The 25,741-nt window shown below is 35.8% G+C and overlaps 1 protein-coding gene across 10 annotated transcripts in view; it reads right to left on the bottom strand.

Moving 5' to 3' along the window:
- DMD (dystrophin) overlaps positions 1 to 25,741 on the bottom strand; it is a 1,316,389-nt gene that overhangs the window by 793,074 nt on the left and 497,574 nt on the right. For all 10 annotated transcript variants that reach the window (XM_062600033.1, XM_062599961.1, XM_062599984.1 and 7 more), the window contains 4 exons: positions 23,764 to 23,883; positions 13,890 to 13,991; positions 13,678 to 13,785; positions 6,606 to 6,785 (listed from right to left, as the gene is read on the bottom strand). In XM_062600033.1, the coding sequence (XP_062456017.1) occupies positions 6,606 to 6,785; positions 13,678 to 13,785; positions 13,890 to 13,991; positions 23,764 to 23,883 (510 nt within the window). The remainder of the gene's footprint in view (positions 1 to 6,605; positions 6,786 to 13,677; positions 13,786 to 13,889; positions 13,992 to 23,763; positions 23,884 to 25,741) is intronic.

The following is a 25,741-nucleotide window of genomic DNA, read 5'->3' as shown; positions in this document are numbered from 1 at the left end:
CTAAATTATCAATTGTTATTTTTACTGCTTATACTAATTTTCAAACCAGGATATAATTCATCACAACCCATTTGCAAAAAAGAGCGGTTGGTTTTCTGTCAGGAAATCTTAAAGAAGAAAACATGCATTAGAAGACAAGCAAATATACCTCAATATTATTTCATAATTAAAAATATTAAAGGGGTTCATAAAGGATACTGATACTTATGTATATGTAACACTGTAAACACTACTTGCTTCCATGCAATATCAAACTACGAAATTCCCACGTAAACAAGGGAAACTATTCTCTAAGTGCCTTAATACTTCAATAATTCTTTTTGCTCTGTCAGATGCTGGCTCATTTGTCAAGATGCTCTGGTTACAGCTCCAATGACCGCCTTCTAGTTTAGGCTAGTGAAATGGAAAATAAAAGAAAGAAGTTACGTGATGACCGGGAAAAGCTGTGTGCCAGAAGAGTTCTGCTTCTTTGCTTATTGTCAATGTGCAAAAATTAGAATGTTTTCACAATTTAGAGACAGCAATGCTAGGATTTAAGATTCAGTGAAAGCTATGTACATGCACATAAATAATATATTAGGTCTTGCACAGAAACTCTGTAAGGAGTTCTCTTCATTACTGAGATATTAGCATTTCTGTGAGCAGTGGAGAAGAGGCGTATCAAGTAATTAACAATAATTCCTTTCCCACAGCACTTTCTTCTGTGGAAAAACAGAATGACATGGAAAGAGCATACTGTTAGCAACCAGCCTCTTGTCAGCAGGCAATACCAGTAAAGCAAACAAACACCTGAAATGTCCTGACTTCCTGACAACATTGCCTAATCTTTCATGTGGTCTGCTAAATAAAACAGTCTTGCTGTTTTTGTCCAGTCTGCCAATGGAAACGATGAGCAGAGCAGTCCATTCCCACTGTAATTTCGACAATCTTACTTAAAGGAGTCAATTCAGTGCTTCGTTTCCCCTTCTAGAAATGACCAGCTGTCTAGGTTTTAGAGGAGAATCTGGATTACTTAGAAGACTACAAAGTGAAGATTGAAAGCAGAACTTTTATTTCTGGATTAAGAATGTTAATTAGAGTAAGCTCCTTGTGAACTGTGGGGACTTTGGAAATGTATGAATTACATCAATTCTTTGGCAGAGAGAAATACGCTGTTTACTTTTTAATCACTTCTACATATATTATATATATATATATGTATGTGTATATATATATATATATATATATACACCTTTGCTTTGGCTCCCTCAGCTACATCATGAATATAATAAGGAAACATTTCCATACAGATTTATTAACATTTTATGCAGTATTCTTTTCAATTTTATTTTTAATTAACTTTTATTTCCGAGAGGAAAGAGAAGAGTAAATTAAAGTTTCTAAGGTCTAGGGCTCTACGAACACCTGAGGTCATCTGTCACCAGGTTGCCTCTGCAGCTACAAACACTTCAAATCACTGCTGACTCCATATGCGGCTTTTTGGCCATGGTCTCTCTTTCCCCTTCTCACAAAATTCTTACAGTACTCAGTGAAAGTTTTACCTAAAAATCAATGGCACAATATGTGTCTGACACCTGAGGCCACATCCTGTCATGTTTCCATTTGCCGATCAGTATCGGGGTAGAGCTTATGTGCAGAAGGTGCAAAGCAAGGAACAAACCGTGGCCAGAGCATTGCAGGCATCATCTGCAGCCTACACCCAATTACTCAGCAGCAGCAGCTTCAGCTGCTGGTTGGGAGCTATGCTTCAAATGAAGCAGGCAGTGCAATTACCATATGCTTAGAGCACTCAAGTCACGATGCTGTGGGGTGTAATGATTTACATGTCAAAGCAGTAAAGAAGTATTTTACATGATTAATCAATAAGAGTAGAGGTTAAATACAATATACTTCAGAAAGAAAATGGAGATACAAATTTGAAGTTCATAATCATTCTAATCACAGAGATTAGGGAAGACTAAAAGGTGCTGAAAATCACGCTGCAATGTAACTGTATGTGATGAAGTTTAGGAAGTTGGTACATATTTAGAGCACTACTCCTTAGCAGGTAAAGGAAAATCCTTAAAGTTATAAACTTACAAAAGAGGTTTACTTGTTTCCTTGGCAAAAAACAAACAAACCAAAACAAAAGAAAAACCCGCAATCTTCCCACAGAAGTGGGATTCTGGTTTCATGGTTGTTCATTCAAGGATGGTCCAAATCATGACAGTATAGTTCCTTTTTCTGAGTTCCTGACAAGCAGATGTGAGTCTGAGAAGGGGAGTTTCAGACTTGGCCTTCAACGCACTGGAAAATCATATGGAAAGTGCTAAGGTGACCCATGAGGCTGCACATTGAAAGGCTTTCAAAATACAACGCTTGCATGCAGCTTCACATCAGTGAACATGTTTTAGATATGTGTAAAAACTCGCCTCTTTTCAGAGTAGACAAATTTCAACTTCCTTATCATCCTTTACAGATAAAGGTATGCACAATGTATATGTATGTATAACACTTCAGCAATTTTATGCCATTTTATTTCTCTTTTATACTGCAGCCTACCTTTAATGCCATCATTTATTACTGCCTTTGGAAATGCCCTCAGTCCTGATATACTCATAATTTTCCTTAACACTCACTTTTGGAGCTGTCATCTCTTCTTCGATAAAATGTGTGTATGTGAGTTGGGAAGTTCAGATGAGGAATGGTGTTTTCTTTAGTTTGGGAAGGTTTTCACTACAGTTTAGTGAAGCATAACGCACTCACTGAAGGTGGGATTTAGATGTCTACAAGTTATGCATCTAGTTGAAGCAAATTGTCCTTATTCTTGTTTCCATTGTGCGGTCAATGAAGAAAAGCAGATACTATTTCATGATGAAGATAAACAGCTTTTCAGATGTGCTTCTCTCTCATTATTGTCATCCATTCATTATAGCAGGAGTTTCAGCCATGAGTTCAGATTAGATGCTTAAATTTAGCAGCAAGAAATTTAGCTAAATGTGGAGCACTTACATTCCACTTTCAACACATTTCCTTTGGGTTACATAACTGTGTCCATTGTCTAATTGGAAAATCAGCTTTGAATTAAGGCTAAGGCTGTCTGTTCCATGTAATTTCTTATTTTATTAAATTATTAATCACTTAGTGACATCATAGTAAGTGAGGTAAGGGAAATAACTAAAGACAAACAACATTATTATGAAAGCGCTATGAGAATAAATTATTAATGAAAGGAATAAAGTTCATTTTGAAGTCAATATCTAGGTTTGAAGAACAATACATGCATCTTCTGGTAAGTTTTAGTGAAAAAGGTTATATTGTCACCCTCTTCAAACTCCCCTCTACCCTAGTTCATGATCAGACAGAATAAAAACTTTTAGTTGATGAACTTTTTTCAGAGGCATTTTTCTTCTTGTAGACTAAATACGTAGCTCTGTAATGAGCTCTGTAATAAACACCGCTAACTTTTTCTGCCCTGCTTAGGTAGATACATGTGACAATAAGTACACCGTCAGTATTTCATAATGCTTGGGTAAACATGGGAACATATCTACACTGTGTAACAGCACATTAAGACGACATCCTTAGGTGAGCAATGAGTATGCAATGGCTCCAGAATTTGAAGCAATAAGGCCACATCAGCATACTGACTTTGTGCCAAGCAAAGTTGCTTTTCCTCGGAGGAAGAGCTTATCAACTGAAGCGTGGTCCTATGACAACATAGTTACACTCCTCTGGAAACCCCAAACCCCTGCTGCACTCTGGTGTATGGATGTACAGCTGTCACTTTGCAATGAGGATCTATCTTGTCCATGGTCTGAATTCTATTTTCAAAAGTAGTATCTGTTTTTAGGAAACATCAACAGTCTTAATTACTTCTGACTACTTTGGGCTGGTTCCAAGAAAGATAAGTTTATTTTTTTCTCAGTCCTTCATGATCACAGGTTTCAGAAATTTTACTGATATGAAACATCAGCAGGCTCTAGCACTGAGCCCCACTAGTCATTCAGCAGCATCTAGAACATTAAATGAAACAGTTTTTTATACTTACGAACATGAATATAACACAGTAAATGAAGGTGTGTATGTGCCATGGAGTGAAGACAAGGACAGGAAAAAAGAAACAGCACCATCTTCTGAAATAACATTTCGAAGTGACTTCAGAAATGTTGTCACCACAACTAAGGGGACTCTACACATGATATTATGAATACAGGTTTGAAAAACTAGTCTTATACATAAAAAGTTACAAGTATGTTAGGACATTTTTGGTATGAGCACAGTTTGGAAGAAGAAATCAAGTAGTAAAATATTAATGGAAATATTATTTATTACAGTATATAAATGCAGCTTTTAATTGAATATCCAGAGCAATGATTTTCACTGAGCAGTTTATAGGGCATAAACAGTTTATAAGATATTGGGCAGCCTCTTATGGTTCTATTTTTTCTATATAGATGACATACATAATAGGTAGCACCTAGTTTCCCCAGTTTAGTAGGTGATTTCTTATGTTTTAACATGAAGACATTTCTCTCTCAATTTATGTAACTAGGATTTAACATTTCTATTGTTTTCCTATAAATTTCTCAAAAATATCTATACTATATATATTTTTTGCTATAATTCCCGTAAAATTTATAGAGCTTTTATGAAATAAATGAAGAAAGTTATGACTATGTGTTTATTAAGATCAGAGAGGTTAAGATGTCAATTATTACTAGTATTTAGAATTAGAATGTTAAGAAGAATAATGTTAGGAATCTTGAATAGATTTATTTTGGAAATGGAGCTACTGAACTACTACATTTTTGTTCTCACACAGTGTACATACTGCATAAGCTGATCAAAATAAATGGACTTTGGTCTACAACATTTGCTTTATAAGTAGGACATCACAATGGAGCAACTTGTAAGATACCGTCTTTTAAAGTATTCATAGAAAGCCCTGCTCTGTAGTTAACTGTGAGAAACAAATGTACAGAGGCAGGCTTGAGACCATGCTCAGCCATTAAAGTTTACACAGATAGTTTCTCCCCTGCCCCTGATGGGGCATTGAATCCTGTGCACAGCTGGGCAGCCAAAGGCTTTGAGATGCTCTGACTGTACAGACTGTGCACGAGGTACTGCTGGGAACTGGAACCACACAAGGAAAAATACATCTCGTCTGTGTATTGTCTGCAAAACAATCCAAGCTGGAGGGCAGCACTGCCCTGCAGAAGATCTGAAGAATGCACTCTTTAGAGAAGTTTCCAAAACCCATGAGCCTGTGATCTGACACAGAGTTCTTGAAATCACGAGACCTTAGCTATCCCGAATTCAAAATGCATCTCTGGACTTTTCTCTGCATAGAAGGAATAAGATTCCTACTGCAAAAATGCAAGAGATAAATCAAATCTTCAATTGCTATCACTGCAAATGCTTTATAGTATAAAATCTTTTCGACTTATGTTACTAAGTGGAATTGGTCCCTTTCGCCATTGTGTTTCTCTCTCTTCTGCTCTCCCAAATTAATTTTTCCAACTTCAGCTAAACGGCAATGGCCAAAGCAAAAGAAACATAGCAGCTTTCATTTAATTATCTTTCCCTATATGTGTCTAGCATAAGGTGGCAGAAGCATTAGCATATAGTGACAGAAACTTGCAGCACAGTAAAGGGAACTGAATCAGACTGACCAGCATGTGGCCAGTGCTCTAGGAGAGTTACAGAGGGGCATGCAATAACATTCTGCTCTGTGTTACTATTAGAAAGTTTTAATGTCCTCCTCCATTTCAATAGTCAAATTACATCAGTATGAAGCTGAATGAACATTGATGAGCTAAGGGAATGGAAAAAGCGAGCAGATTTTGGTTTAATTCCATCAAGAAAGAGATGTTGACAGATGGTAAGGAAAAAATAAGTGGATACGTTTTGGAATACTACACCATAGCATTGATCTGGTTTAACAAATGTGAAACATTAGCACTTCAATTTATTTTTTTAAATATATTATAGGTAACAAAAAGAAGAAAGACAGAATGAGAGTGGATGATTTTCTTTTTTCATAAATAAAATAAAATAAAATAAAAAATATATAAATATTTTGATATTTACTATACCCCACAGGTATGGGTTCCTTTATTTTTCTGAGAAGCTTCTCTTTTTATAGGCTCATTTTTAATCTCTTAGTCAGCAGAAGTGAAACAGTAATTACATAAACTTTCACTGTTGAAGAGAAATAAAAATAATTTTGGTTTAACTACTAAATGGTTCTAATAGCAATTTCAGACTAAGTGCTACTCCACAGAGACAGGCATAAAAACAGTATATACGAAGTGATCAACTATTCTAGGTTAAAAATAAATTAACTGGAAGTATTTTCATTATGGGTTGTATAAACACAGATAAGGACCCTATAAAGTTATCAACACCATAAAGAAGAGGGATCAAAAATAAAGAGATAAGTTATACTCTGGAGAGTTATATAACAGTTGTATTCTGCTGTCCTAAAAATAAACTGTGTCTGAAGCAATCATGCAGGGAAAAGATTTAAAGCAACATGACAAACAGCACCAAAACTACTTCAGGCATTTGACTGGCAAAGGATTTAACTGTCAGCAGCTGACAAAATGATGTTTTTGACAAACCTGCTTAGAATTTCTCTCCAACTTCTGCACAAGGCTATCCCAGCGCTGAGCAAAATTTTCAAGACGACTTTCCAGCTTTTGAGCCACAGCTTTATTTTTCACAGCTACAAGGAGGTCTTGGCTGAGTGAACTCAGCTTACCCATCATTTGTCTTTTCATTTCCAGATCTCCTTTCAGGATCTGTTAAACAAAGTAACAGTAAGAAGAATGGTAACTCATACAGAAAAGCCTAGAAGAAAGACCCCAAAGAAAGCACCATAAAGAAATGTGAAAATGAGTAAGGATATTTCACACAAACTCCTATACTTGTGCACTGCTGTTGTTGTAAAAAACTGCTGGGGAAGCTGACATACTGGAATGGACACATTAGACTTCACAAGGCAATAAAACATGACAGGTGGAGCAATTCCAGACATCACAGTACGCCTCCGGTTGGAATATAAATCAAAAAAAAAGGCTGTGTGACTTTAGCAACCTTAAAACTGCATTAATGTTAACAACTGTATCAACGTTTCAAACAATGTTACTTTAAAGTTTTGCTGCACTGTGCCCAGAGATGAAACATTAAGACTGATTGGGGGGAAAAAAGTAAAGGTTTCTAGAAAAACAGTATTTTACCCCAAAGCAGGATAAAAACCCCACAGCTCTTGAAAATAAGGTGTTTAGTTCTGGAAATGATAAAGAACTGTATATTCCTCACCTTTCTGGGATTTCTGCAGGCCCTACTTACACGGCAGTAGGCTGCCGAGCAATCCGGGAGCCTTGGGAGCTCCCCTGAGTGTGCAAAGAAAGCTGCCGTGCAGCTGGGGGCCTGGAAATTCCCCTTTGCAACTGCTGCACCCTCCCCGAGAGCCATCAGGCCGCTAGAAGGCAGGGCCGCCCATGGAAAATGAGAAATCCTCAGTCGTCCGGACCCTGCTGAAGTAAACTGCCGAGAGATCTCGAAATCTTGACAAAGCGCTCTGTGAAGTAGGCAGTTCACAGATTCAAGAGTCATCCACAGCTCCAGCTGCCACCGGGAAATTTTTTCTTACTACTGCTCCTAGTTCTACCTCACTGACTTTTGCCCCTTAAGCATTCATTCTCCATACACTTATCTGTACTAACCAAGGCCAAATTTTGAAATCTTTATGCAGCGGGGGATGGTAATCTAATCCCCATAGCATTCTCCATAGCTTTCAATTGTTGTTATGCATCAACTACAGATAACAGAATTTAGTCTACATATATTTTCCCGCAGCCTTAACATCGGAACTGTGATCTAAAATACAGTTTAGGAAAAAGGAAAAATTAGTGCCTTTGTAAACCATATTCTTCCCACTATTTCCAACATTTATGATTCAAAACATCATAGATAGTGTGATAAATATAATGAACATCAAAGTCTAAACTGACATCTCTCTAACAAACAGCAACTCATATACTTCATATTTATCTGACATAGCCGCAGATCTAACATACAGAGCAGACTAGGTGGAAAGCAATTTACTACCTGAATTTTCAAGGATTACTATATTTGACTTCTCCCTGGGGCCCATGGTGGCAGAAAAAGCTGGCTTGAAAGCCAGTAACTAAAACCATCAAAAAGGGAGAACTAAATGGTACCCTACATGATTTTCTGATCAGTCATATTTTATTCCCAATCTCCACAGCTGTCAACAGCTATGCAATGTACTAATCAGTTAAGCATCAGGCCCTGATGTATCAGCAAATGAACCACCAAAAAGGGAAGGATGCTAAAACTCTGTATCCATCAAAGCTATTGCTCAGTATTACCTAATATTCTTTTGGTGGCATGTGTTAACCTGTAAAAAAATATACTGGGAAATTCTGTTTTTACATTTCTTTAATGAAAACCTATCAATGTGCTACAATAGACAATACTGTTCACTAGTTCTGATTTTTATTTTTGTAAGAACAGATCTAAATATTTGGGAAACAACAACAAAATATGCGATTTACCAGGCTGCAAGGAAATCACCAGTATTGTAATTCAATCATATCTTTTATGAAATACATTTATGTAAGACTTCTTTTAGAGTAGTTCTTTCTTAATTCAGTTTTTATAAACATATATTCACTATGTTACAGTGCTAGATCTTCCCTAGTTGAACATCTTCAAGTATTTTAATTAACCTTCACAAAGAAAGGATATCAATGTGCCATACTACTACTACTCTCACAGTATGTGCAAGCAAAATGTCTACACACAAGATACAAAGCATGGGCTGGAGAACTGTAATATAGACACATATAATCATAACATTTAACACAACATGAAAACATTTAACCATATTTTCAGAAGCTTATTCAAAATACATGTGCGGTGTGTCAATGGCAACATGCAGTAAGGCATCAACATTCTGATATTCGAACACTGTAAAGTGGTTTACTCTCTTTAATTACTCTCTTTAATTATTTACTCTCTCTGTTGGTAATATGCTTCCACAAGTTGTTTCTTTGTTTTCAGGCATTTACTTTAATTATTATTGTTTTTCTTTTTCTTAAATATCACCAAACTCATTCCTTGCTCATTGTAATATTCTATGAGCAATATCTGCTGTAAAACATAAAAGAAATTGTTTGGCTGCTGAGAGATTTATTCCAAGACTCAGTGTTAATGTAGAAACTAATTTGTTTCTTCTAATAACTGAAGAAATTTGCATCAAGTGAAGCAAGTTAACCCTACACTAATGTAATATTAATTTTAAATATAAATATCTAGATCTTGTATACCTTTTGTTATATCTCAGCCTGCTTTATGGAATAGAAAAACACCATCACCTACATTTTACAGGTTGGAAAATCTAGGTGCAGGGCATCAAAATAACCTACCAAGACCATGCCATAAATGGCAGTAAAATTTCACTTCACTTTGTCCTCTTATGCTCTACATACTCAGTACATTATATCCTCCAGTTTAGTCCATGCTTCATGTCATTCTTTGTCTCATATAAAAATTCAGAGATAATGACAATGACAGTGAACAAATGCTGATGGTGTGGGGGGGCCAATATAAAAGTTATTTTAAGGAAATATTTTACTACTTGAGAAAGTATCCATCTGCACCACAAACAGACAAAGAGAAGTCACTGGTAATACATAAGCAAAGTAGCAATGCCTAAACAGTTGTTCTGCCCTTTAGACTAATTAGGTCCCCGAAGAGAGTTAATGACGAAGGAAATAAATATTTACATACAAATATGGAACAAACCCTGTGAAAGAAGGCATCTCATGATTATTCAGAAACATGCAGAACTTCTTGCAATAATGAGTTTTATCTGAATAAAAGTTGTGACAAATAGATATTGTGGGTACTGTACATAAATAAGGAAGAAATCAACTGAATTGGTATCAAATTTAATGTACAGTTAGAACCGAATGAATTGCTACATTAACCAACAATATATTTCCAGTCACTCATTCATTCCAGCTGGGAAAAAATAACAATGAAACTTGAGTGATGTAAGTGAGGGAAGAGAAGAGACAACAACATAATGTTCAGGACATCCAGAATCTCTGCTCTATTAAATGGATTCTGAAACTCTTGCTCCCACCACTCAGGGTGTATCCCAGCCTCCATACATTAGTGTATTCTGATGCCAAATTGAATAATAACAATTTATACAGTTGTTTTAACTTACACAGTTGTTTTTATTAAAAATAAGTTTTAACTTGCCTCCTTCTCCCAGTTTGGCAGAATCATATCCGAGAAAAAACTTATAAGGAACTATTATTTATTAGCAATGGTGAGCCTGAAGTCAAATCATCAGCATCAATCAAGTTTTGGGGAAATACATGCTTGTTCATAGAGGGTCAAATAATCAGATTTTGAGCTGTTAAATAAATGAGCAGAATTTAGGCTGCAAAAATCTCCCAGCAGAAAACTACCAAAAAAAGGAATCCATGTGTAGAAATTTTGATTTAGAATCAATCCCTTTCCTTTCACTTACTAAAAACTTTATTAAAACCTGAAAATACATATTGAATATCAATTTAGAGAGTGTTGGTAAATAAAAATCTAACTTCAAGGAATAACAGTCCTCACTTTCAAAGGTCTTCTTAACTAAAAGTGTATTTCCTCCCACTTGAGAAACATGACAAAAAATTACTGTGAAGAAGAAAACATGCTGTATTTCTCTGTTAGCAAATAATAGTTAAACCCAGATTTCTTCACAGCTATCTTGAACTGCAAATATGCATGAAAACTGCCATGAGTTCTCTCTTCAGTATTTTACCTTGTATTTGTTACTATGTATTTATTAATAGACCTAAAAATAATTTTTTTCACACTGTGAACAGCATCTCAACAGACCCAAAATAAACCTCCCAAAACAGACCAAAAAGATCATTTAAAGTACTTCAGAGGACTGTTGAATTTCAAACGAGCAGTCATAATGCTAAATAGTTTAACAAAGTATCAGAATTTCCTTCAGTCTTAAAAGATTCAAATCTAGCTAAAGTACATGACTTTGTGCCAGGTTGGATATGAGAGAGGTAGGAAAAATAGGCTGGAAGCTCTCATACCATATTGTGATACCAAAACTGAAATTCTGAAGATATAACATACGAGGTTTTGGTTCTAACTGAACTCCTTTTGGAAAGGAGGAACTAATACTGTAATTTGCTGCTGGAAATGATTAGAGAGCAAAGCTACCATACTGTTAACAATGTAAACTTCTTCTTTTTTTTTTTTTTTTTTTTTTTTTTTTGCATTAGTAAGAGAATGAATGTGAATTCTGTTCACGGCCTCACAAACCTGCCGTTACAATCGTGAAACAAGCTGGCCTAATTATAAAGGAGATTTTTCATGACAGCTTCTCCTTCACTACATCCAAACACACCTCTATGGCTAAAACATTACATGCCAAGAGACACACGCTTTGAATTTCAGTATTAGTTTCCAGATACCATGATCTCTTTTTTCCCTATTCCTAAAGAAAACCAGTTCAACCATGGAAGAACATGTTCCCTTGCAAAAAATTGCATATGGGTAATGCAGTAATACAAATTCTCTGTGACTTATAGAAGACTAAAATGGTACATCTTCCTCTACAACCCCTGAAAATTTGGTATTGTGTGTAGGTAAAATACGTACTCACTAGAATTTGGAGAAGGCTGCTACTGTGTCTAGAATCCAATAGAAAATATATTTCTGCCTCAAATCATAGACACTATATAGGCTGTATTTTTTCCAGCATACTATCATCATTTAAATAGCTAAACCATTACATTATAGATCAGCTTTTTCTAAAAATCTCAGAAGTTATTCACCTGCAAAAAAGAAAATTAAGTTGCTATTAAAACACCCCAACTGCTCTGCCACGGATGAGACAATTCTTGTTGAGGCTCAAGGGGACTGAGGAATCCCTTTATTTACTATCATGGTCAAACATTTAATTTCATGAAAGAATGGCAATACTTTACTTACAGTAAAACACAACAGTTTAACCAGACATTATAATTAACTTTGTAAGAATGTATATTTATTCCATTAACCAAATTTATGAAAATACTATTAAAATATCTCCTTCTTGATGTCATATTTCCAACCAATTTTGAAAGCGACCCAAACTGGTCTTATCCATAGCACTTTCAAACCTTTACTACCCTGATGCTTTAAACAGCAGATTACCATTGAAGTTTCTATTTACTATAACGACACTTTACCTACTTTAGCATAAATGTTTCCATTCCTTCAAGTGTATAAATAGTCATTCTCATGTACAAAACTAGAGTCTAACATTCCATTTTCTTTTTAAAGGACCTAAAGCAATAAAACCATCTGGAAGTCTAGACTGTGCCAAATTTCCCAGCTTTACAGGCAAGGCATCTTCCTAGATCACTCAGAAGTATATTCCCCATTTATAGGTTACAAAATGAAGAGCATTTAGAATCTAAAGAGTGAAGTAGGTGACACATGGAAAAGGGTGTATGTACAGTTGAAGTAGTGTTGTAAACTAATATTAATTAAAGTATTTCACAACTTTTGAGTCTTTAGCTTTTTCAAGTTTAAAGAACATTTATCAAGTTTTGCTGTATGATTAGTACTTATTCATTTGTGTGTATTTCCCTGTATAAATACATATGACTCAGCCATACATGTGTATATCAATAACATCAGCAAAGAAATATTAAAAATAAAAGAGGTCTTCTTAAGGTTCTTCTTGGATCAAATCATTTCATGCCCTTGAGATGAAATGGTCCATTTACAAATATGAAAAGCCGTTCTGTTGAACGATATTGTTTGAGAGTGGGTACCAAGCTGGGAGGAGCGGTCGATATACCTGAGGGCTGTGCTGCCATTCAGAGAGACCTGGACAACCTGGAGAGCTGGGCAGAGAGGAACCTCATGGGGTTCAACCAGGGCAAGTGCGGAGTCCTGCACCCAGGGAAAAATAACCCTATGGTCTCCTGGGGTGCATTAGGAAGAGTGTTGCCAGCAGGTCGAGGGAGGTGATCCTGCCCCTCTACTCAGCCCTGGGGAGGCCTCATCTCAAGTACTGCATCCCGTTCTGGGCTCCCCAGTCCAAGAGAGACATGGAGCTACTGGAGAGAGTCCAGCGTAGGGCTACAAAGATGATCAGAGGGCAGGAGCACCTGCCCTATGAGGAACGGCTGCGAGAGCTGGGCCTCTTCAGCCTGGGGAAGAGAAGACTGAGGGGGGATCTTATCAATGTGTACAAGTACCTGAAGGGAGGGTGTCAAGGGGACGGGGACAAACTCTTTTCAGTTGTCCCATGTGACAGGACAAGAGGCAATGGGCAGAAATTGAAGCACAGGAAGTTCCGCCTGAGCGTGAGGGGGAATTTCTTCCATGTGAGAGTGACAGAGCACTGGACCAGGTTGCCCAGAGAGGTGGTGGAGTCTCCTCTGGATATCTTCAAGGCCCGCCTGGATGCAACCCTGTCTAACATGCTCTAGATGACCCTGCTGAGCGGGGAGGTTGGACTAGATGATCTCCAGAGGTCCCTTCCAACCTAACCGATTCTATGATTCTATGAAAATCAGGTACACTGAAACTGATGAATGGGAAAGCTAAACATAAAACAGGACAATGAAAAATACATACAGCTAATTTGCGTAGATTGGTCAGCATTTCATTTTGATCTTTAAAGCCAGTTGTATGAATTTTGCTCACAGCATCCTCTTTCTCAGTAAGCCACGCATCAAAAAGGCACTGCAAGAAAATTGGAGAGAACATAATGAAAAGGCTTCAGTCAGGCCATTCCTAGCGCAATTTTCTGAAAAACATTCCAATTTATAACTTCTAACACTACTCACCTGCTCTTCTGCAAAATGTTGCCATTTACGAAGAATATCTTGCAGAAGGACCCATCTATCTTCTGTCCACCTGCAGATGGCAGCCCACCGGTCTCCAAAGTGCTAGAAAGAAAGAAACCCACAATAATAACCCACAATAATAACCCACAATCTGCATTCGTTTATGTTTTTTAAAACACGATGATCAGATTTTCTTATGATATTACAAATTTTTGTGAAAATACTTTCATAACTCATTTTTTACAATCTTAAATCCTTAAAATATATTTCAGGTCATGCTGAAATGGACATTTTCACTGAGATAAGACTGAAATGAAGAGAATAGGAAAAGCAATAGAGACAAAAAGAGAGATAGAATTTTAGTACTACTCTCCAGACACATTATTCTTAGTAGACATATTAAGTTTTCAGCAATATGTGCTGAAAAAAACAGTTCCAAATCTTTATGATGCCCCAAAACATAACTACTTGAAATGTAATTAGAGCAGCCAAAGATTCGATCATAGCAATAAAGCTTCCGGTTCTAAAGCAGCACTGTCAACTTAGTTCATCTAAATTCTTTTCTCTTTTACAATGTTGCAGCAAGTTTTCTTGGGAAAAAAAATCCTGTAAGCTGACAGATGAGTACAAACACCACTGAGATTTTCTGTAAATTTCTAGTGCACATCACTTACATGTTTTAAAATTGCACAAATCACTGTGTCGTTCTTTCCTTTATTTTAGCTTGAGTTAAGCATTATCACATTATTTTTGTTTTTTTCAGAGAAAATTTTTAAGACAGAGGATGAGAGTTATTACAGCTGTGATGATGCAACTTACTTAAAACTTCTATTGGATCACTTTACAATGATGTAATTGCCATGGAGTACCAAAGGCAGTTGATAAAGCTCCTCCCAAATAAGAAACCATTTAGAATGTGTAGGATATTTTATACCCTGAATTGAAGTGAACTAATTTCAAAACTGTGCCCCATCTAAAACAGCTTAAATATGTGACTTTGTAAGACTTGGAAGTATCCATTTTCTGATACTTCTTACTGCATAAATATGAAGCAAGTTTTGAGGCATTTGTTTTGATTTTAGATTTAATGTTAAGTCACGGTTTTGGTATATATTTGGAATTACACAATGGGCATGCATCTTCTCTCCTAATTTGCTGTAGACAAAAAAAAAAAAAAAAAAGAAATTTTCCCAAACTAAAAATTTAATGTTTTTACATTAAAAGCACTTTGGAGCTGTGTATATCACTGTTTGATTGCCATGAAATTTAATGTTATCAAAGATTACCAGAAAAAATATTAACTAAAAAAAAACCCTACTTATGTCTATGAATATTTCAGAAAATTGATTTCAAAATTAACATCCACAAATTCTTATTCATGAAACACTTATGCCTTCAACTAATCAGGAAATAAAGTATAGTACAGTAACATATGTCACCCACTCATTTTACCCACTCACCATTAAATAAAATTGCTTAATTGCATGATATAGAACACTTGCAGAGAATTATTGACAATCAGTTCATTGAAAAAAAATTTTAATCAATTTTCTCCTTTTACAGAAAATATATGACCCCATAAATATGCAGACTATACATACAATAATGCATGCTCACTAATGCCTTTTCTCTAGAAATTACATTCTGACTAATTTCATTGCTTTGAAAAAATAATACCTTTGAAATAGACAGAAAATGCTTATGTTACTGGAATTAGATGTTACCTTTCCTTTTTTTATTCACTTCCCAAACAGTGGTTAGAGAATATAAATATTTCTTTTTCCAAACTCTTTTTAAGGAGAAAATCGTAAGTAGAATATGCTAGAATATGAATTAAATGGAACTGCATTTAAGATATACCTGCTCCATACCACGCAGCATCCTTTTAGATACTTGACACTAGAAAGTCTAGAAAGCGCAAAGCACAAAGTGTGGTGTGGAGAGATTGACTCCCTCCTAGAAACAGTAAAGCTACACTTAAGCTGCTCCTATTTTACCACCACCTGTGTGATTCAGCCCAGTCCCTTATTAACACATACCTACCACAGAGACATGTAGGTAAGCTGTAACCACACATAGATCAAGGAATCATATTTAATCGATGTCCTCCGCACTGGTGTGCAACCATCATTTTCCTTGATAGCTATGATAGTAATAGCAATAGACACTCAAATAGGTGTTCTGTCAAGTATGTTTTCAATTACTTTATCCTTTCATATATAATATCAGCGAATTGTGTTCGATTGCTTAAAGAGAAGCTATGCACTGTGCTGCAGCAGCTCTTCACAGACCAAACTTCTGTATTTCTGTACTGCTTTTCATATTGCAGACTTCTATTACACAGCATTCTTTTGATGCCTTTTAAATAAAATAGGAAATCATTTATTTATAAAAAGGACCTTTTCAAAAATACCATGTAATTGACTAATTTTTAAATAGCTCATATATGAGCAGCACAGTTTTTAACCAGTTTTGTAGAGAATAAGAAATAGATTGCTCCTAGCATCTACAGTATCACTGTAGATCTTGAAAAGTACTTTTTGCTCGTCTAGAAAATACTAAAACCTCAAGAGTACAAGATCAAATATCTGCCTTTGTCTTTACTCCAAGAAACCCATTGATTTGCATACTAAAAATTTTTTAAGTCTATGCAAACCTCCATTTTGATTATACCATTCCCAAGAGGCATAAAAATGGCCCTGTTTTTGTCTCACTAAGACTATGTATATATATGCACATATATATAACAAGTGAAATGGCTAAGTAACTGCACTGATAAAAGAGTTGATACTGTGACCTGCCTTAAATCTGTTATTTCTCATGAGATCATAACAAATGTGACACCAAGATATACTGTCAGGTTAAATCGATTTAAGACACAGTTTCAGGTCAGAAACATCATGTAAAAGCTGTTTATTTATAAAGTATTGACTGCTAAATCATATGGTGCTCAGTTCTACAGTTTCTTTACAACAAATGGTATTTCACCCTATAAGTAGCCCAAGTGATGTCTGGGAACTCTGGCTACACCAAGAATTTTGTTAACAACACCAGGGAAATGTTCCCTTGAAATGCCTTTCAGAGAAATCTCCCTTTAAAAGAAATCTTTCTTGTTTTAAATAAGAGGCCTCTGAAAAAATGTTCTTTATGAATATTGAAAGCTGAAGCTAAAACATTTGTAGACTGCAAAAAGATAAAATTAAAAAAGCGTGAGAATAGGATAAAAATGAATAAAAACAACACAACTTTTGAGAACAGTGGATTGAATGTATAAAAGAGTGTAATAACAAGTCTCAAGTCTGCAACTAATAGAAGAGTTTAACTGAAAGATACTTCTTTATTAAAGTATGGCTAAGCACTCCTTACACTCATGAGGAAAGGTGGAAATATGTTTTTATCTATATGCCAAATGAATTAAAGGAAAAAGAAATATCCACTACATTCACTGAGTTTCTCCTGTGCTGCAATAATCAGAGTGCTCAGGGTATTTTTTTTTTTAACTTTCTTCAATTTTTTGGACATATTTTTACATATATCATCATCAGTCAAAGGATAATCCCCTGAATAATATAAATACGTATTGGACAGTGAGAATTACTCTCTGAGGTCCCTTCCCTCAGCAGGGGCAGGGGCTGTGGAGAAGCATTTGATCCACCTGGCAGAGAACCCTGCAGCCTGGGGAGGCCTCTCATTTGAATGAGCCTGCAAGAGTCCTTCAGGGACCTACTGTCTGCTGGGTATAATTAGAGTAAAAATTCCCTGCCTTTCCAGCTTCCTTATGGTATTCAGGGATTTCTCTAGGCTAAATGTAATTTTCCATACTTTACCGAGACAAGAGTCAGGCTGTAGCAGCTGTTTTGCTGGTTCAATCCTCTGTTTTAACAGCACTGAACACAGACTTGACTTTTAATCCACAGCTGCATTTTTGGTAAGTCTCTAGGTTGAGTCTAACGGGGTCTGGGTGTTACACATCTGAATAGGCAGCTCACAGCAGCAGCACAAGCACAGAGCCTCACAAAATGTCACACTATTACATCAAGTGTATAGTGTTAAAGTAGATTTAATATTTACACTCACCTAGGCTAGCTGTAATCTCTCAAACTACCTGCTGTCCATAAGAAGCACTTTAATTATGTTTATTTTTATTTTTCCAAGCAACGTTAATGTATTTATGGATAATTTGTTTCCAGGGACACTTTTGCTTTCTGGAATATCTACTGTCTCTTAAATAAGACTCACCCTTTTTTGGCATATAGAATAAATCTTAACAGCTTCTGCAATGTTAACTTGAAGCCAGTATAAATTCTTGTCAGTCTTTAAGATTGTTTAAATGTGTAAATATCCTTCATATAACTTTTTAAATTGGTTTATACATACGCACTGATTTATTTACCTCTGTCTATAAAATAATTTAGGAATCACCATCTCAATCCCTTTTAAAAAATCTGTTTTTATTTCTTTGAAGATTCCACATAACTGAATTACAGCAGCTTGGAAAATGCAGTCTTGGCACCTACATAGCAATAGCTGTTCGCTTTCTACAAAATCTGATCCTGATGAGTATCTCACTTAACGGTGATCTTAGTAAGCCTTTGTAACACAAAGCCCACTTGTTTTTCTCTACGTTAAAAATATCAGGCTGACAGATACATAACCAGGCTTCAGACTTTGCTCCACTGTGTTTTTCTGTCAAATGACTGCCAGCGTGTCATCTCTCTCGTTCTCGCATTCAACTTGCAACTGCCACATGAAAGTCCCTTTCCTCCCCCTGCCCAAATCCAAACAACCTTCTCGTACACTCAGGAAAGCAGAGAGAATATTTTGTAAGGACACTAAATGGACTGTGGTAACAGTACTCCTGTGTAGGAAGGCATGAAATTTTGCACCCCTCCTCATAACAGCTTAAGTCCTGTAGCTTTACCTGTGTACTTTGTTTTTATTAACGCTAAGACTTTGGCATGTTTGATCCCAATAACTGGCACATCTCCACCAGTACAGTCACCAACAATACATTTCCATTGTATTCCTTTTACACACACTACTTCTATGTATTTTTAATGGGCTACTCTTGCCATAGCAATGTCTGAATTCTATTTATTTAAATTGTTAATGTTGGAGCTTTGCATTTAATAGCCCAATGTAGGTTCTCACATAAACACTGGTTCAGACACAAATGTCCAAATTAAAACTATTAAAGCCCTCTTTGCTTGATGATTTGTTCATTTTTACTGATGCTTGCAATGACAATCTTATTTTGAGTTTCATGGATGTTTTTTGCTGGGTTTCAAATCTGAGTTTTGCTTCAGGTACCTTTTTTGCAGGACTTTGGATTCTGTGTTACAACTGTAATGTTAGAATGTTTCCCACTCTCCATGCATTTGGATTGCCTGGCTTTCTTCACGTAGCTAATTTAATTAATTCTGCCTCTTATGACTGGGCATGTGTTGTTCATTCTAGAACTTAGTCATGATCTGATATTTTACTGGAGAACATACAATTCCACCAAACTGTGAAATTAGATTAAACATGTCCAATAATTCATAGTCCTTTCAACTTTTTTTTCCATATTGGTAAAAAAAGCCCTCAGTTGTACATGTACTTTTAGGTAGTGCAGTAACATCAAATGTGTATATATAGATGTTACATTTATATTGTCACACTTCATCATAGTCTTCTTGGCTGGAACCTACTGTTTGCCAACATAGAATAACATCCTGGTTAAACTTTTCCCCATTCATTTTCGTATTTCATTCCAATTTTTCACTCTTTCACTCAAGGTATTTTTCTTGTTTACTTTACTTTCTGGAACCATCTGTTTGCAAGGGATCTATCTGCTTTATAGTATTGAACACGATAGTTTCTTGCAGTTGGCAAGAAGGTCTGAAAGATTTAAGGTTATTGGGACTAGGGATACCAAGGTTTACATAACTAGATGCTGAGGATGAATTTAAACAGGAAATAATAACTGGTAGATCAGAGAACGCCGCTTTGTTTCCTTGCGTGGGCTGTGTGCTCCCCAAGTGATTAAATATTTTCAGTATAGTATTCAGTATTTTTGAAGTGTCAATTCTCAGCATCTTAGGCAAACATGTACTACCTATTCTAAACCCCAGACTCATTACTAATTTGCTGCTATTGGTGCCCAAATTAGCCAGATTAAAGACAGGACATAGATGTCTGTCTGTGCTACAATTATACCTCCCAGATGAGTGTATTGATAGCTTCTCTACAGAAATCTTGGGCTTTAATGATTTAACAAACCAGAAATCTTACTACTTTCTTGTGTAGTAAACGCAAAATGAAGGAAACGACTTTCTTCTTTCTGAAAGAGCAGAAAGAATCATAGCTCTAATACCAATGTACTTCTTGAACTGTGAACATGGAGAACTGACCGACAGTGTAGGAACATCCCTCATCCCGATTTCAACCAATATGTTCCGATCCTAATAGTCCATTTAAGTTCACTCTGATGTTAGAATAAAAAACTTTGCATTTTTTTAAGTATGAGAGACAGTGAAATACTAACATCTCTTAAAACAAAAGCTAAAATTTGACAAATCTTTTAAAACATTTAGGTTACTAGCTTTATCACAAATGTACCTCCAGTGTGTCATTCATTTAGTTTTTTTTTTCAAATTGTCTTTAGGAAATTGGATTGTATTATCTGGTTGGTTGTTTACACTTTGGGTCAAAAGGCAATTTAGGACAGGTTTTGGTTGCAAAAATATTGCCATTAACTTCCCCCAATCCTAATACTCTTAAATAATAAACCACTGAAAAAAAATGCATGTAGAAGAGGATATACACTGAAATAGAAAAATAAAATTAAATACATACTCAGATGATCCCCCTTTATTTCCTTTTTACATGATGTTCATAATGTAATGATGAACTATCAAAACTGTAGCTTATAGAAATAGCCAGTTGAAAATTTAGAAATGGTATTTAATGGAGATCATCCTCCTATAAAAGAGATTTCAAGAAAATAAGCTACAATAAATTTCTTGCTCTGGATAGTCTAAAAGCATACTTCCATCAGTTGACTCTGGCATCTGGAACTGTGTTTGAAGTACAGGAATGACAAAAGAGTTATCCATGTAATCTTCCATGAAACTGCGAGGTATGATCTTGTGATGCGGATAAGAGTGCTAACAGAAGATCATAGAGTGCTAACAGTAAATTATCATCTGAGTGGATGATAATATTTTGTTACACCAAAATACATCCCATACAAGAGTTTCTCATCAGAAGAAAATCTCTCATTTTTAAGTGAACTTGCACTCTGCAAAAAAGGGCAGGTTCTAACATGCAATATCCGTCTCTTTGACTACAACAGGGAATCACATTACTTCTATCAGGAGTAATGAAATAAAAATTATGAAAAACAGACAGACTCTTTTTGTTGGCCTTGAATGCAGATAAAATAGGTTAATATTAAAGGAGTCGTAACAAAGAAGGAAGTGGCTCTAAGATATTTCAAAATTATTTCTTACTTGCTTATTTTGAATTTCACTCTTAAAGTTTTTAATGTTTGCCTGTCTTCAATGTGCCTTATATAAAGCAGATGTTAACTATTTCTATGTATCCCTAAAAATGAATATGACCATACTCCTTAAACTTGTTATATACTTCCTTCCATCATCAGAAAGGAGAGAGCAAGTGAGTAAAGCTTTAATAGGAATTAAAATATTCCTTAATAATTTTTTTTTTAAACAGCAAGATTTCCAAATCTGGCAACGAAAATACTGATCCACCTGTAAGAATCACAAATTTCATGCTGGTAATATTTAGCACAATATAAATTCAGATTTTCCTGCTCCTCCAGGAAGTAAAATATCTAAGTTGTCAGATGATATTAAAGAATACTACCATATTTCTCTTTAAATTACAATTTCGTTGCAATAATCTGCATCCTTGTATTTGCTACAGGGAAGATGCTACAAATTATCCAGGCCAAATAGACCATATTATAGCTTTTAATTTCCAATTATGAAAATGTATTTCTGCTACATATATTGCTATAAAAATTGTTTTCTACCAATATAAAGATTGTTCAATGTGCCTTAAACTGTCTAATGCCTTCCTGCAGTAATAGGGAAAGCCGTAACTTATTTTATCTTATATTCAGAAATTTAATAAACATAAACAGATTTTTTACTGTGCTTTTGTCAATAAGACTGCTCATTTTTTCTTTCCTCTGCTAAAATTATGAATGTTTTACACAACAAAATAAGTTTGTAAGTTTCTCATTGTAGCTCAGATGCAGAAGGCCTAACCCCTGCCAAAATTCCTGCACCCAGCTTTTCTTTTGGCTTGTGTCTCGGGAAGCTGAATCCACTTCTTGAGAATCAGCTGAAAGTGTAATGTAGCCTTAGCAGGTTGTGATTGGCCCTGTCTAAATGTAGTAAGGTCCTTCTAAGCTGAGCATGTAGAATGAGTTTTGTGGATGAGACATTTGTCTGGGGATAGTATTTTACACTCACGGAATGCTTTTAGTTTTAACATATGGTTTAAAAACAGATGTCTGTCATTCTTGTTATATTGCACTGCCTCGTCTCAAAAACATTCCAGAAAGAGTGGTTGCTTAGAAGTCACTAATACATTAAGCTGGAAAATTATCACTGTGAAAAATGATAGACCTTAATTTTCTACTTTTTGCCTGCTAATCTTGAGCATGATCCTGATTCCCTGGCTTTGGCAGCCATGCAGAACCTGAAATGCAACACACTTGTTTCGTAACATCAGGCAGTCCATGAACAAGCTGCAGTTGCATCCACCCATCAACTGCAGCATGATATCAAAGGAACACATCACATACTCATTGGCCAATATTAGCAGAAAAGAGGAGAGAATTTTACTTGAAAGGCCAGAGTGACCAAGGCTGGCCAAATCCAGAGGCTTGTTATTGATACTATTTTCTTGAAACAACAGGCCAGTGCAACTGACAGGGACAAAATTCAGCTGCCAGCAGTAGTTTGGAATAAGGGGTAGAGAGCTGCCATTCTTGTGAAATAGCAACGCCATACCATCAGTCATACATTGCTGCTAATTAGATGGCTGATATCCTCTAACCTGTGATAAACATGGTTGAGCACATAGTGGGTAAAATTTATTTCTCAAAATTCTATAGTAAAAATGAGAACTGTGGACAAAGTGCGGGAAAACACAGAATAAAGCTTCTGCAAAATGACTGTAAACAAAATCGATTGAGGAGTGAAAAGGGCAAGATTTTCAAATGTGCTTTACTCTGTCTACTTTTGAAGATTTTTACTGATAGAAATAAAGGAAAAGTAATACTGCATCAATCTGGACCAGCAGTTTATTTGTCAAACAAACAAAACCATTGTGAAGTATCTCCTCTGCTCAGGAATATATACTGTGGTCGCATTTTGACACATATCAGCTATCACATCTCTTACTCTTTATCTTGTTTCCTTACATGTATGTTTTTGTAAGATTTTGAGATAATTTGCTGCACAGGTATTTTAGTATAGCTTTATGTAGAGTGACTCCAAAGTCACCAAAAATTTCGAATATATCAGTCAAATTGAATGCTGTAGTAGAAAACAGAGTAAGATTTTCTATGCTATCTGAAAGCACTTACTCTCACAGCAGTTTAGTAAAGAAACATACTTCTTGTTTTTTTCACTTATTTTCTCAAGACAAGCACAATTTAAATAAATGATTATTTTTATACGAAAATATGTCTATCTATCTATCTACATAGAAGTCTTGTCCTACAAAAATATTTGAGTTCATTCTCAGAAATATCTCCGGAGATATACCTAATATTACTAACAATTCTTATTCGACCTTATCAACACCTAATGCCATTGATTGCTTATCCTGTGAGAGACAAAAGTTCAATCCTTACCTGAAGCTGTTCTTCCAGGGCAGCAGTAGCTTTATCTCCACTGCTTTCATCCACCACCACCACCATGTGAGTAAGAGAATTCACCTTGACTTGTTCCTGTTCCAAATCTTCTTGAAATGCCTACAATTAAAATATACATATATTAGAAAATGTATTCCAAATTACAAAAATGCTGTGCATTTGAAATCCCACTGACTGATCAATGGGAAAAACTAACCAACTATGATAGCACTGTAATCTCTATTGCTGTGAATAATAAGGAATGTAAGCGTATTTTGCTTCATTCACGTATATATAAGCATATTTCGCAGACTGCTATTACTTTCAAGAAAAATACTTACCATTACTCACTCAGAAGTCCTAATTCTTAATACAAATTTCAAACTGAAAATTTCGGTTGAAAAAACATTTGTGAAATTGATGCAGTTGATAATTTATAGATATCAGTATAGCATGGGTACTGTAGCCTTTTAAAATAGATCCGGATTAGATTTTATACTCCATATTACCTTATTGGAATATTTGAATATTGCAAAAGTTAAAAAAAAAGTTTAAAATGGCATACTCCTTCATAAACAGGCACATATTATCTTCTGTCTGGCACTCCTACAACATTAATAACATAGGATGAAACTTGATCTAATCAATTGGTGCCCTCTTCCTCACAGTGTTCAGAGAAAGGCTAGGGAGTCTGACCTCCATCCTCTCTCTTCAGGTCACAGCTGACAGCATTTTCCCTCTACTCTTCACCTACATCACAAAACAAACAAAAAACCCCCAACAACAACAACAACAGCAGCAAAAAGATTTAAGGTACTATAACACCTCAGAAACACCTCCTTAGTGGTTTTCAGTACCTCCTCTTTCCCCCCCCCCTTCACTTGAGGTGAAAGAGTGCAACTCTATTTTGCTATAGTTTGTTAACCAAAATAAAACCAGACCAGCTCATGTTACATCTTGGTTACCTATCTTCAGCTTTATCTTAGTACATTAACAACATTTCAAACTTCTACTATTTATCTGCTGTTTTGTGAAAACATATTGTGTTGTTTCATATCTTAAAAAACTTGTGAAACGCACCCCTCCCCTGCACCAAAACCACACGCACAGAACAACATATCCAAGATCGCATCCTGCCTGACACTCTTTTTAAAGCGTCTGTAAGGAGCTGCCAGCCAGCAGAAGAATGTGTGGAACCAAAGTCCCGGGTTGTGTCCTCAACACTTCAGTGGTGTGCTCTCATGTTTCCTTCTCTAACTACCATTTCATAATTACTTGTGCTCTTTTTAAAGCAGATTTAATGTCAGAATATATGCTTATTTAGCAAACGCACATAGCAAAATCCATTGTCTCCTCCCAGAACAGTAACAGCAGAGATGGCAGCAACAGGCCATCTGCTCTGTAGCACTCCTTAATGGGAATGCAGAAAATCACCTTTAAGTTAGAAGTGGATCATGAAATCTCTTGAGGTTTGTGTCCTCTCTTTTGACCAGACTGCAAATGCTGGTTTCAGTCTGGAAGATCTTTGAGGGAAGATCCGCCCTCTACACCTGGGTTAGCACTGACACAGACCATGAAGCATCAAATGTTAAGATTTGTCAGACAGTACAGAAGTGAACTACATTGAATCACTGATGTAGAAACATCAGTAGATTATGACTGCAGATCTCCACAACCCCACTAATTTTTTGTTCTCTATATATTTGCCTATGTCTTCCTATCATCACTATCATGTGTGTCATGGATGGATATACAAGTTTATATAGTATACATCTCAAATACTGCACCTAGATAAATAAACATGCATATATAGATGCAATTAGGGATAAGGTTTATTTTAAAAATGAAATTAATATGAAGACAGACAATTCAATGCAGTTAATTGAAACAAGTCAGAATTACACAGAATATTCAGAGTCCTAGGAGTCCTAACAAGGTTAGGCAGCTCAATAATACTAACTAGTGAATCATTGCTACC

The sequence above is a fragment of the Rhea pennata genome, chromosome 1 (assembly GCF_028389875.1).
Source record: "Rhea pennata isolate bPtePen1 chromosome 1, bPtePen1.pri, whole genome shotgun sequence".
Taxonomy (NCBI): domain Eukaryota; kingdom Metazoa; phylum Chordata; class Aves; order Rheiformes; family Rheidae; genus Rhea; species Rhea pennata.
The sequence above is the reverse complement of the archived record's forward strand: the minus strand, read 5'-3'. Positions and strand labels throughout refer to the sequence as shown.